At 42.0% G+C, this 15,174-nt stretch overlaps 1 protein-coding gene across 3 annotated transcripts in view; it reads right to left on the reverse strand.

The window, feature by feature from the left end:
- LOC126359655 (calpain-A) overlaps positions 1–15,174 on the reverse strand; it is a 573,819-nt gene that overhangs the window by 209,960 nt on the left and 348,685 nt on the right. Inside the window, exon 1 of one of the 3 annotated variants that reach the window (XM_050007649.1) lies at positions 11,692–12,154. The exons of the other annotated variants lie outside the window; for them this stretch is intronic. Within the exon in view, the coding sequence (XP_049863606.1) occupies positions 11,692–11,838 (147 nt within the window). The 5' untranslated portion in view covers positions 11,839–12,154. Of the gene's footprint in view, positions 1–11,691; positions 12,155–15,174 lie in introns of those variants that run through there. 3 annotated transcript variants of the gene reach the window in all.

Here is a 15,174-nt window from a genome sequence, read left to right on the forward strand (position 1 = left end):
AAAGCTTTTGACAATGTTGACTGGAATACTCTTTTTCAAATTCTAAAGGTGGCAGGGGTAAAATACAGGGAGCGAAAGGCTATTTATAATTTGTACAGAAACCAGATGGCAGTAATAAGAGTCGAGGGGCATGAAAGGGAAGCAGTGGTTGGGAAAGGAGTGAGACAGGGTTGTAGCCTCTCCCCGATGTTATTCAATCTGTATATTGAGCAAGCAGTAAAGGAAACAAAAGAAAAATTTGGAGTAGGTATTAAAATTCATGGAGACGAAGTAAAAACTTTGAGGTTCGCCGATGACATTGTAATTCTGTCAGAGACGGCAAAGGACTTGGAAGAGCAGTTGAACGGAATGGACAGTGTCTTGAAAGGAGGATATAAGATGAACATTAACAAAAGCAAAACGAGGATAATGGAATGTAGTCAAATTAAATCGGGTGATGCTGAGGGAATTAGATTAGGAAATGAGGCACTTAAAGTAGTAAAGGAGTTTTGCTATTTAGGAAGTAAAATAACTGATGATGGTCGAAGTAGAGAGGATATAAAATGTAGACTGGCAATGGCAAGGAAAGCGTTTCTGAAGAAGAGAAATTTGTTAACATCGAATATAGATTTATGTATCAGGAAGTCCTTTCTGAAAGTATTTGTTTGGAGTGTAGCCATGTATGGAAGTGAAACATGGACGATAACTAGTTTGGACAAGAAGAGAATAGAAGCTTTCGAAATGTGGTGCTACAGAAGAATACTGAAGATAAGGTGGATAGATCACGTAACTAATGAGGAGGTATTGAATAGGATTGGGGAGAAGAGAAGTTTGTGGCACAACTTGACTAGAAGAAGGGATCGGTTGGTAGGACATGTTTTGAGGCATCAAGGGATCACAAATTTAGCATTGGAGGGCAGCGTGGAGGGTAAAAATCGTAGAGGGAGACCGAGAGATGAGTACACCAAGCAGATTCAGAAGGATGTAGGTTGCAGTAGGTACTGGGAGATGAAGCAGCTTGCACAGGATAGAGTAGCATGGAGAGCTGCATCAAACCAGTCTCAGGACTGAAGACAACAACAACAACAACAACAACAACAATAGTTACGAGATAGTCAAACACGCAGAAGAAGACACCAGTAGCCCTACATATTTGTTACGATGGAATGATTAGTTTTAACGGCTTATTAGCTCGTAAAAAATCTTTTTGCCCGAAATTGGTTGACATTACTGAATGGATGAAGGACAAAGGCGAAAGTGAAAAAAGAACAGTAACAAGGCAGACAAACGTAAAGCTAAAACGGAAACGACACAGTAGAAGCGAACGAGCTCTATCAACGAAACATATTATTCCACATGAGCGTAGTAATGGAACTGCTACAATCTGATTGCCGAAGGAGAAGAATGTGCTTCAGACCAATGGCGGACAGTAGTGTCCGCGTGGTATGGTGTACTGTTACCCATAAAATCCAATGTTTGGGAACATCAAGTCCATGAATGGCTGTAAAGAGTCTCCAAGTAGCCCAGCGTAACCATTTCCAGCCAATTATCTGTTCAATTGCACCAGAGGTCCCAGTCCTTTGAATGTAAACACAGCTCACACCGTCCTGGAGCCACGGCCAGCTTGCACAGTGCCTTGTCGACAGCTTGGTTCAATGGCTTCATAGGGTCTACGCCGCACTCCAACCCTACCAACGGGTATAGGGGATCATCTGATTAGACCACTGTCTTCCAGGCATCTCGGGTCCAACCGACATGGTCACGGGGCCCGGAGAGACACTGCAGGCAATGTGCTGTTAGCAAAGGCACTCGCATCGGTCGTCTACCGTCATAGCCCATTAGCGCAGAATTTCTCCGTACTGTTCTAATGGATATGTTCGACGTACCCCGGACATTGATTTCTGCTGTTTTTTATGTAGCGTTGCTTGTCCTATTAACACTGACAACTCCAGGCAAGCGCCGCTACTCTCTGGCGTCAAGTGAAGCGTTGTCTGTGGTTAATGCCTAAAATTTGTTATTCTCGGCGTACTATTGACACAGTGGATCTCTGAATACTGAATAGCTCAACTATTTCCAAAATGGAATGTTCCATGCGTCTAGCTCCACATATCATTCCGCGTTCAAATTCTTAATTCCCGTCGTGCGGCCGTAATCATGTGCGAAACAGTTTCACATGAATCAGTTGAGTACAGATGACAGCTCCTTCAATGCACTGCCTTTTTATACCTTGTGCACGCGATACCACCGTCATCTGCAAACATCCATATCGTCATCCCATGACTTGTCACCTCACCTCAGTGTACATCGAGGATTGTACAATCAGTTCTGCAATGTTTACAGTGATTCTAGTGGAGAGTAGGAAACGGACGAGATCCCAAGTGGAAACTGAGGTGACTCATCACAGCGTCTGTCTGTTGCGTCCACGTGCCATGTCGCGTGGTAGCGTGGAAAGCGCTTTCACCCGCCGGGTCGTCGTACCTGAAAGCAACCACGGCCTCACGGGACACTTGTTGCTGGTGTTCTGGCGGCGACAGCTGGGGGGTCTGCGCGTTCTATTAATAAGCGGTGACGACGCGACCGAGGGGGAATGCTGCCAACCTGGAGGCGCCTACCCAACCTGCTGGCCCGCCCCACAACACGGCGCAGTACGAGGTGTCTACAGGTTCGTGTTCAGCGTCTTCTCACTCCCCTCTAGCTACAGCAGGAAACTCAAATCTTCATGAAGATACAGGGATTTGAAGCACTCTCTTCCTGAAAATGCATTCAGTGCACTAAGCATTGAACCATATCCTCTCAATTGGAGCTATAAAGTCTTACAAACGTGTTTATCAGCTTCTGAATATTGGCAGATGGGCGATAAATTCAGGGCCATGAGAAACAACTGAACGACGGTTATTATGCATTGGATTTCGAGTAAAAGCTCTTGTTTGTGGCGCTACAAATCATTGGTCAATAATGAACTTCTAAAATGCATATTGAACGATGAATCTATCACTCCCCAACTCTGAAAATTTATTGATAAACGACACCTAAACGGTTTATTTTAGTCTGATACAGAATTTCATTGGTCGCAGCAGGCACTTCAAAAAATGGTTCAAATGGCTCTGAGCACTAAGGGACTTAACATCTCTGGTCGTCAGTCCCCTAGAACTTCGGACTACTTAAACCTAACTAACCTAAGGACATCACACACATCCATGCCCGAGGCAGGATTCGAACCTGCGACCGTAGCAGTCGCGCACTTAACTTCAAAGACTTCGGCATCAAACAGGTATCTGACAGCTTTGAAGGAACTTAGAAACACTGCATGATGTCCATATGTTACCATGAAGAAAGAAAAACGGTATTTACTGTTCGCAATTTGATGATAACTGATAAACTGAAGTTCCTTCGGAGAATAAATCGACTGATATTTATCGTTCTCATTATGCAACATGAGTGTTTACATAGTGCAGGATTTCGCTATAGTCTCAAGACAAGCGGGCCATGGAAATGAAATAGGGAGTAATTAAGAGATTTTAAGTGCATAGGGGAATGAATGAGACAACACAGCTCATGTGTCAAGAAGGTATACACTATGTACGAACTCTAAACGTCTGCTACTAAAAATCGACTTGAAATTATGGAAGGGCAATCACTATAACAGCGTCAGACATCAGATCGTCATTAAGCTGACGAATCTGCCTCTCTGAACAGAAATGCCTACTGGCCTGGACCAGGCGAAATCTTACAAACATGGACAGCTGGGAACAGCAAGTAAGCGTACTGTAGTGAATGAATATATGGAGGACTTAACGGACTGACTTAACGAACGCTAAGGTTTACAAACTCCGACTAGCAGGAAATAAGCAGATAACTCGTCAAGAAGCCCACTGAAAAACTAAAAAAGTATTGGGCTGATCGAAGGAGTATTCTGAAACGTGAAGTGATTAGCAGCAGAAAAAGTTCCATATCAGCGTGTCCACTTTTCGTGGCGGATATATTGTACATATTATTGGGTGCCTAACTTTACTGGCAGTACGCAGAACAGAAGTGTATTTTATCTCTTCAGAAAGTAGGACTAAAGGCCTGCTGTAGGAACAACAGTTGGTCGTAACACTGAGGGATCCATAACAGTTAACAAGTCTAGCTTTATTACACGGGGAGTGCCAGAAAAGGTGGTGTGTCTTAACTAATCAGTCATTTCCATGTCATGTAAATATCATTGATAAACTTGGTCAAAAGAAACTGCCATATAGGGGCATAAGCACAATCAGCAGTAGAATAGAGCATGCGAAAACTGAGGTACTTCATGCGCTCAATACTACAGAACTTTTAAATCTTCATTAATACTCTTCAAACCAGTGTTAAGTACATGGTAGAGGTTACTCCCCAACATACAACACAGTATCTTTTCCCGTTCCATTCGCATACGGAGCAAGGAAATGTCTATCGCTTAAATGCTTCTCTCCGCTCTGTAATTAGTGTGATCTTGCCCTTGCGCTACGATGCATCAGAGAGCTGTTACATGTAACAGCTCAATGTAGGCTCCTGAAACTTTGCAAGTGGATTTTTTTTTCTAGCATTCAGATTGTTTGGCGTTACTGTGAACCTCTCTTGATAGTCATACTAACCTGTGATCATTCGTGATGTCCCTTTTAGGCGTTCCATATCCCTTGTTCGTCCTACTTTACAGTCGCTTTGACTCAAATTTTAGGGTGTATTAAGTACAACAACTTACTGGTCATAATGTTTGGATTAGCAAATATTTTGCTAAATGTGTTTCAATATCAGATCAGATCAACACGGCTACACCTCAGGAAACTTGAAGCAATCGTAAGTGAACTTCAGATTCAAGAAAATTACCCCATAAATTCCGAAAACAGACAATACATATAGGTGCTGGTTTATTCATGCGAACAGATACATCAGAATAGAGTTTAAATTCTCATTTTTATGAATTATCAAGAACGAATGTAATACTTACGGCAGGCTATTTACAGCTACTAGTTGCGAAGTGGGGTGGCTTGTAATTTTTCGGACTAACTAGACCGACTACGGGTATTAAACTAACGGAAAGGCAGACAACAGACTTGCTTCAAAACAGAGTGACTGGTAGCCGCTGTGTACCGCCCGTTTAGCGGTTTAAATACGAGCAGTGGGTGCTGGGCTGTGAATGGCGACCTGCCCACGCACGGAACTAGGAAGCGCTCCGGGTGATATGTGACGCAGTGGTGCGAACGTAAGCGAGATCAGGACTGTGCCACTTGCACACTGTAGTCGCCAGGGGCCAGTTAACGCAGCAGTTAGCGAAGCGCCCACTGGCGCCAGCCGGACGCATACGTAATCCACAACAATACTGGACGCGATAAAGATAGGAGGGCGCCACGCTTTCGTCAGGGCTAGCGGCACTACGAGTTTTCCAAAATTATGGAAGTACTGTTCTGCCTCGTGCAAACGAATTATTATTCTTTAATATGCAAACATCTTTCGATGAAGTTTCACCATGGTCAGTGGATTCATTTATTTTCTTGGTATCACATACTGACATTTATGTGGATATCTATTTCCAGTAGAGTTAATATTTTGCTCCAGTTTGTCATCTTTTGTTGTTGCCTTGTTTCAGTTTTCATGCCATTGCTTAAAATTTACTTTTCTAAGACGCACTGTGCCACTGTCTATTAGATATTCACGTGTTCTGTCATCCTGATGTGTTCTTAGTGCAATGATTAAAAGAAGATTTAAAACCTCGCCGCCAATGGCATGATATGGCACATACTCGTGTCGGCCAAGCAAGAGATCGGAATTCAGTGGCGCTAGTTCCAAAACCGCCATTGTGGCATTTCGGCTTAAATAGTTTAAATAAATCACAAAAGACAGATACGGATATTTTTGGGATTTGAACCCGTTCCTTAACTTCCGTTGATTGTTCCTTTGTATATCGACTCAGCCTGATCTTGTTTATGTATGAAAAAGAATTTCATGCTTCACTGAGGTTAGTTATTGCTTCCGATGCAGTTGAGGTTTTGGTATCTTTTTTAATGTTCAAAGCAGTAAATCAAGAGAGGCCTTTGATGAAAACATCAATGCCGTTGTTGCGTTAAACTTCAGTAGACTAGATATAAACACACTAAAAATCACCTGCACACAATACGAACAAAAATGGCTACAAAATATATACTCTGACGTAACGAAATTTTAATTTACTGCAACTATATAAAGTCGTTTATATCATATTTGTTAAACCGTGTAACGAACACTTAATGAAAGATAACGTAATTTGAGTTCAGTACTAAAGTAGTTAACTGCATTACTGACTTTAATAAAGACTAGAACGAAAGGCTACCTTAAAATGTTTGCTCGTACGGGAGAATTGCATTTATTGAAAATAGTGTCTATGAAAGACTTAGTAGTAGCGATTACATCAAGCCAAATTAGGAGCGGAAACACAAAGGGTCTTCGTAAAAAAGGAAATATATATGAGAGAGAGGTGGGGGGCGGAGGAGGGGGGGGGGGAGAGAATAATAACTGAATGATGTATCTGTGGATGTGATGAAAACGGCACTATACAGAAAAATTAAATAACCTTGTTTAACATTCCACGCAATCTCTACGTAACGAAATGGTCTGAGCAATATCTGGCTACCAGGCTTACATTATCAACATACTGCCCATAACGTAGCATGGGAAGGTAATACCAGCAAAGATGAAATAATATTTCGTAATGCGCGGTGGTCACTTTTAGGGGAAAATGGATGCGTGGGCGTGGTCTTATGCTGTCGGATGGCTCTCAGCGCTGCCCTGCGTGGGGCTCCGTCAGGGTGCGCAGCCGTACGCGAAAACCAAAACAACTGCACGCGGCCTGGGCTGGCTGGGAGCTGGCAACCACGCGCATCCTCCGATGAATCGCATTGCGCGCGCGTCACCCACATCGGGCCCGGCAAAACATGCGCCCTATCCGCTCACTATGTCGCTGCTAACTGTCTGACTGAGGGTGTTTTCGCATTACTACCTACTACTGGTTTTCCTTGCTATGCGCGGGATTTCATCAGAAATTCTATGCAATTCTCCCGCAATCCCGTTTCATTCCGTATTCGGATAGAAACAGGACAGTAATCGCATGTATCTTAACACTCTGTCACAGTACAGTGCATGGCGAAAGGTATCCCAGTAACGTTATCAATTTTATTTCCTAATCCATTCGCGTACTGAAGAGATAAATAGGGCTGTCTAAATGCCTCTGCACATGCACTAACATTTCTCATTACTATCATCCAACAACGATATTTTCCTGTATACGACAGCATCGCAAGTGAAGTCACATTGCTAATGATTTTTGCCAACCTTACGGATCCTATTACGCTTCCTATCTGTCGCATATTCTTTTTTCAGAAACTGTGCTGGGTTTTGTCAATCAGATATTCCTTGATTAAAGCATTTGCTACGATACTCCGTATGATCGTATCTCGATTACAAGCCAATGTCGCAAATCTAGGAAGACCGCACCCACCTGTTCAGCTGCATCTATCGTTTGCAAGAATTCGGTAACGAATAAGCAAGCTATCCACCGCGAGAGTGGTTTTCTCTCAATCAACGCACATCTGCATTTCTGGAAGTTACCCAAGTTATTTCTTTTACTGCTAGTAAATATCAACAGATCAGTGCTGATGAAACAGACAAATGACACTTTGTACTGATACGCTATCAGTCCGTTTAATCCCACATTATCCCCAAATTCCACCTCTTGCCCATTAATATTGCTTCCCGCACTTTATTTTTGAGCCAGGAAATTTAGTCGAAAATTGCTAAAATGTGTGGTTTTCACTCAAGATGTGAAAAATATGATTGCAGAACTATAGCTGCCCACAGCTGTCTAAAGACATGTTTCAGTTGAAGACTAAGTAACGTCAAGCCAATCTGACGAAATGGCGTGGTGGACAATGCAGTTTTGTTCTGGATTTCCTGCTAATTGACGCATCATAATGCGTTTCCATGTTTTGAAAAAAGCTGTCATCAAATTAAGTGCAATATCGTAATTTTAATTGTAGCACAAAAGCAATGAGCATTAAAACTACTCTCGTAAACGTATTACATGACTACCCCAGTATTTCAGGAGTGGGGCGATTATCAAATACACAGGTGGAGCTACGAATGGCAGGAGAACGATATAATTCCTAACTTTTTAGTTCCATTTCTTATTTGTGAAGTACTCTTCATTTTCGTAGGAAAATGGACACGCTTCCGCTATATTTGGTTGAGCACAAAAGTATATAGAAACATCGGCTGTTGACAAGTGAATTACAAGTTGTCACGAATCTTTTAAGATTTTACTTTCAAGATCGCGTGATGCAGAATCCAGTATTAAGCTTCGTTTGCTATATTAACAGAATACTTTAGTACTTTGGGTACCCATGAATGCAATCTGTCGAATGTTGTGTATCCTGTTACCCAATTTAAACAACAAACACAGAGAGACAGACACAGAGAGAGACAGACACATAACTTCAGAATATCTAGGATTGATATGTTTATTTTCATGGTTGTTAATAACACACTGTAACTTATCATAGAGAGTAACTATCTGTTTGGCTGGGATTGTAGATAAGAAATTCTCTATTTTTCTGTATTCCAGGTTACAGAAAAATAGAGAAAATTTCTAATCTGCAATCGCAGCCAAACAGGTAGTTATTCTCTATGATATAAGTTACAGTGTGTTATTAGCAACTACACAGATCCATATTTATCTATGAAACTGCTTAAGATGTGAAACCTCCATCAAAATATGGGGCCAGAGAGTCAGACATGGCATTTGACTAACCGCATTTTCGAGACAGGAAAAGACGCACGCTGTATACCCCAATTACGAGAACTAATATGTTCAGATTATGAGAAAACAGCGAATTGGCAACTTAGTTTTCCTTGATTTAGCTGTCAACAGAAACAACTTCTGAGTAGAGATGGAAAAATCTAACAGAAATGTAAGGTTTTAATTACGAGTGCCGAGAAGTTAAAAAACTAACAAACTTCAAGACAATCCGAATGATTAGTACGCCAAGTGCAAAATCAGAACTAATGACGACGAAGAGCCATATGAAGAACGTCAATGGAATATACTAATAAGCTCTTTGGGAAATCTAGCAATGAAACCGATTTATACCATCGTAAAAATCTCATCTGATCCTCATGTCCCTATCATTCGCCTGTAATCCCCTCCGAAATGCTTTAGCTCAATAATTTAGCAAAGCAACTGGACAAAAAGGACCATTCAGTAAATACTGCAGCCAAAATTTGGCCACCACATTCACCATTATAAACGAATTCATTACGAAGAAAGCTTTGTACTGGAACCTTGAAAGGAAGCTTCTTTATTCTAGCCTGCACTAAAATACAGTAAATGGTTACCAGTTTCAGGTGACCACGACCAGCTTCCGCTTCAGATCTCTGCAATGAACTAAGCTACCGTGAAAGTGCATTAAAATTATGCTGACGCGGCAAAGTCAGTCGACATAGCACCACAGCGACAATCTTCAAAGCCCACACAGCGTGTGCGCGTGAGTATTCTGGTGATATTTCAGAAAAAAAATTTAATGTGTTTTCGTTAGTGCATCTGAGTACACAGATCTGAAGGGGTCGTCATCGACCGAAACCTGTCGTCACTTACTGTAATTTCCAATCCAAAACTGGAATAGTTACACGGGCTGCAGATACTCAATCGCTAATTATGTACTGGTGTCACTACTTCCAGAGGAATGCAATAGCTTTACTTTACAAATTAGGTCAAGGATACCAGAAGAAAGGCCTTTCAAAGAACTGTTGTGAACATAACATGAAGACGTAAAAATATTTCAGGACCACGAAGGGACACCCTGTATTTTCAGCACAATAAGACTATTCCAGTCACTGCTGAGGGAAGCAGCCGTTGATTCTGGTCGTTTTCGTTAGATGCCATCTTTATTAGTTGCGTATCTACTAGCTATTGAATCTTCACCATCAATAGCTGCATCAACATTGAAACACTGATGATGGCCTCTATAGGCAGAGGCCGTCAACAGATCTGCATCATCTCCACCTGTGACATAAGTAATGCGTTTCAACCAATTAAAAGTTGCTCTGTCTCTAAGACAATACGTCCGTCATTATTCAATACAAATGCGTGCACCAATCATACGTAGAACCTCTGACCACAGTATCATTCTTTTCTTTCACACAGACAGCATTAAGGATTATTGTAGAGATCACTAATGTACTCTCCCTCGGTGGTTCTCGAAGGCATAATTTCGACACTTTCCATGATTCGAAGTTAATATCACCAAGTACATGGACGGCATGAGAGGTTTAAATGGTGGCGTTAAGTTCCCTATCGGCGAACAGTTCGCCAACACCCCAAGTGACGTTGTAGATGGTGCTTCATATGTAGAGTAAGTGCCCATCGATTCACACCACCGTTTATGGTGGGCGTTGCAGAGACTTTGCATCGCCATTATACTGCAATCTAAGCCACCTGTAGCAAATTGAGGAATCGCTCCTTTAGGCTAACTTCGAATTAAACTTCTCTCGACAAATCTAGTTTTAGGACTGAAGCTCCCTTCAAAAATTAGTTCAGATCGAGCAGTATCACAAAGGATAAGGGGTAGTCGACGGATTTGCCGAAGTAAGTTACGGTGTCAGTAATCCGTATAACGGTGATTTGTATGTCAAAACATGTCTAATGGCGTTCACTGATCCCACGAACTTGAAAATCAAACTATGCAGTACAATACAAAGCACCTCCGGGGAAAAAAAAAGCAGGAACATGTTTTGCTTGCTGTGAGTCTTATCCATCACTACTTCTGCTTTCAACAGAGAGAAACAAGGTAACTTAATTAGCCGGCTACTTTTTATGAACAACTTTTTGGGCCCTGCTCCATGTATAGGGGATGCGTGAATTTTTTTTTAATTAGCAAGGTGAGTGAAAGGACAACGCCAATTATTTTTCATTAACCGCGGAGGGATCAAAAGGCTCCAAAGCGCTTTTAGCTTCAGTAAAAAAAAAAAAAAAAAAAAAAAAAAAAAAAAAAAAAAAAAAAAAAAAAAGTGATTGGTTACAATTTCCTCACACTTCGTTGGCAGAGGATCTATTGAACCATGTAAAATTTGATTTGCCTTTTGTAACTACATACATTTCATGTAACGTTCAGAAACCGCGCCAGAGCCTTTCTGCAAATTGCTGGTGGCGTCCGACAACGCAGCGGAGATAGCATAGCAGCGGCGAACAGGTTTCTGGATAAGAACCGTGGCTGATTCTTTGTTCGCCACGCTTGTGCAGTAACTGTAACTAAATTTCGAGATGGTGTAAGAGTTAACACAGCTAATAAAGTAAAGACTCCTGTTAGAAACTTTACTTTAGAAGTTTATTTATTCAAACTTCTTAATCGTATTTCCTCGAAACTGTGATATCACGCAACTTTTTTCTTTTTTAATAATTATAACTTTACTTGTACGTGAAGACTGAATAAGAAATCATCTTTGGTACGAGTGTAATCTTGCAGCTAGATTAATTAGTGTATACATCGCATGAAATATATACGAATGGAATTAAACGTGATGACCGAATGAAACTATATTCAGGAAGTTACATTGCTAGCATTTTGACGTGTGTTTTTCTTCCTCGCGGAGCGTTAAATTCGTTGACCACAATATTTGCACGGAGAAACCTCGTACGAGGTGATTCCACATGTCAGTGGCAATACTCACCACTTTGAGCCTGGCGATCGACGGCAGCACCCTGGTGAGATCAGTCGCCTTGCGGATGAACGTGTCGAGGTTTTCGCGGATGCCGTTGAGGTCCCTCATCATGGGAAACGTGTCTTCGCCGCCGTTCTCGTAATCGCCCTCACCCATCTCCGCTGAGACGTGAGCACGAAACTTGTACAGCGACTGAGGAGCACAGCACAGTCGGCAAAAAGCAGTGACTCACAGCTTGGCAATGCCAAACTATGTGCAGATCAGCCTCTCAATCTTTCGCACAATCTCTGGTGCAAGAGCAGGATTAGGAGCAGCACACGGGGGGCCCGGGTCGCGCCACGTCCACGTCCTCTCTGCACACGAACGCGGCCGGAAGAGAAGACTGGCTCACCTCCTGCGGGCGTGACCGGCTGGTGCGCACTGCCACTGACTGCGAGCCGCCGCCGGCCGGCACCGCCGCAGCCGCAGACGCGGCGCGATGGAAGCGCTGCCGCCGCCGCCGCCGCCGCCGCCGGTGGCCTTGAACTGCCGCGGGGCGCGGCTAAGCTATCCGCCGCTATGGCATGAAGCCCTCTTAACGAATAACTATCTTGCGTCTATCTCACAAAAGGGAGGCCACGGTGTTCGTACCACGGATTTACTTCATACTTTGTACATTTTGAGTAGTGTACCAGGACAACGTAATGTACTCTACAACAAAGCACATTAGCTTTATCGCTAACCACATGACGGCCGCCAGCACGTGCTCAGGGTCGCAAAGCACCTGTACATCACTGTCGCATAAAACTTCTCTTGCAATTTGCTCGAAATGGCCCAAGTAGTATGCCTTACTACTTACAATTTATGTTGTCCCAAAGGACTACTACAAGTGTGCAAATTTTGAAGTAAATCCGTGATTTGAACGTCGTAGCCTCCTTTCGTCAGTTGACTACTAGTGGTAAATTAACTACTGCAGCGCCTTTGGCGTTTATTTCCCATACTGACCTCTTCTGTCACGAGTGGTCGTTTCCGTTCACATGTCAGCATCTATATCTGATGGCAATCAACAATTTCTTTGCTATTCTAATCTCTTGTCCTCCCCTAAAGTTTTTTTTTTAAATATTCTAACACTTGTCCAATTATGTTCCTTCTCATCAGAGTTTGCCACCATGGGCGTCAGCAAAACTTTACCCAAGAGGGAGCAAAACTCTAAAATTTTCTATTTTTTATGTTAAGCGACTATGACTATGAGAGCAACTAACTTTGACAAGAAGTACCAGAAACTTTATCTCAAACGTTTAATATTCACTGAACAATTTCTTATGCTAGATTACTTGGATACTTAAAAAGGTAACAATTTTTCACCAGTATATGCAAAGTACATAGTCCTTACATTAAGATCAATATCGCTGCTTACTCCTGGTATTTACCATTTGAAATTACGTCCTTATATTATTAAAATGAGTGCATCCATCGAGTGATGGTGGTTGTTGTCTTCAGTCCTGAGACTGGTTTGATGCAGCTCTCCATGCTACTCTATCCTGTGCAAGGTTCTTCCTCTCCCAGTACCTACTGCAACCTACATCCTTCCGAATCTGTTCAGTGTATTCATTTCTTGGTCTCCCTCTACGATTTTTACCCTCCACGCTGCCCTCAAATGCTACATTTGTGACCCCTTGATGCCTCAGAACATGTCCTACCAACCGGTCCCTCCTTGTCAACTTGTGCCACAAACTTTTTTCTCCCCAATTAGTTATGGGATCTACCCATCTAATCTTCAGCATTCTTCTCTAGCACCACATTTCGAAAGCTTCCATTCCCTTCTTGTCTAAACTATTTATCGTCGATGTTTCACTTCCACCCATGGCTACACTCCATACAAATAGTGTCAGAAACGACTTCCTGACACTTAAATCTACACTCAAAGTTAACAAATTTCCCTCCTTCAGAAACGCTTTCCTTGCCATTGCCAGTCTACATTTTATATCCTCTCTACTTCGACCATCATCAGTTATATTGCTCCCCTAATAGCAAAACTCATTTACTACTTTAAGTGTCTCATTTCCTAATCTAATTCCCTCAGCAGCACCCGACTTAATTCGACTACATTCCATTATCCTCGTTTTGCTTTTGTTGATGTTCATCTTATATCCTCCTTTCAAGAACTGTCCATTCCCTTCAACAGCTCTTCCATCGAGTTAGTAAATCAAAAATAATAAAAATATTTTGTGTATGATATGTTGGATTGAGACTGAAACTTAAAAATCTGCAACAGAAAAGGTCTGGTCGACTCACGAAATACTGTTAAGATATCAACTCGCAAAAAATGCCACTAATCAGTTCTCCGCAGAGCGAACAACTAGGGGACGTACTTTCATACCATCTTCAGAACTTCTTTCAAAACTTGCCATTTTGTCATGTTAACAGGCTGATGCATTATTTTCAGGTCTTCTATATGTTATTGCTGACTGTCGTAATAAAATCCGAACCAAAATGTGTTTTGAACATTACTTTTTGTTGTCGTTTTCATCGTCGTCGTTTTATGGTCAGTTTAACCTAGGACCAATATTCGATGAGATGAACGTGGAGAACCTCTCGAAACAACTCTTAAATTGGCCTACGCCTGAACCAAGGTCCAACACTCCCCACTTTGATGCTTATTGTGAAGCTTTGCTACATGATCTGCAGAATTTGGAACAATATGGCGGTATGTTGCACTGTGTGCACTCCGTAGACTTACGAATGTTCCAGTTCCTTCACATGTCACCTATTCCACTTTTAAGTTCAATTTTTTCCCAATCCTGTAGTGCAGAAAATCTTATTGCTCATTTTCGTTTGATTCATTTGGGTCCCTATATGGAGTATAAACAAACGATCCCACAATGCAGGATTGCAGTGTACTTTAGAGTCCATAATCACTCCGAAATGAATTTTCAGCATGTCTCGTCAGGTCGTCTTTATGGAAAGACAAATGGTAAATTATGCTTGTGATTAAGTTGTACAGCTAGGGAAGGTTGACTGAAGCCGTGTTTCCTTTCTGAAGGTTGTTTAACTGCCCTTTCCTGCAACTTGTTAAAGGATGTATGAGGAATCGACAGAGAACGCAGGGGATCTCATTACGGCAAATATTTACATGAAAGGTTCAAGGCCGTCATGCTTGAAAAAGAGCCGAAACCACCGCCAGGACAAGAAAACTGTATGATTTACCGTGAACGGCTGGACAACTGAACAAACTGAAGTTACTTAACGCTTGCTAAAGTCACAGTGATTCCAGATGCATTCGGTGATGCTATAAGAGATAGTCGAATCGCAGATTGCCATTTATTCCTTTTGTAAGCTTATACAGAGTGTAGCCCTTGAATCTCGAATCGGTGGATTTCTTTTATCAGACACTTCAATTAAATAAATTAATCTGGCTCTGTAACATTTGATTCAAGTAAATCACCAGTCAGGCTCTGTAAAATTTGATTGAAGTAAATCACCAGTCATCAAATCAATGATTAAGGAATGCAA

The sequence above is a fragment of the Schistocerca gregaria genome, chromosome 1 (assembly GCF_023897955.1).
Source record: "Schistocerca gregaria isolate iqSchGreg1 chromosome 1, iqSchGreg1.2, whole genome shotgun sequence".
In the NCBI taxonomy this organism is placed as follows: Eukaryota; Metazoa; Arthropoda; class Insecta; order Orthoptera; family Acrididae; genus Schistocerca; species Schistocerca gregaria.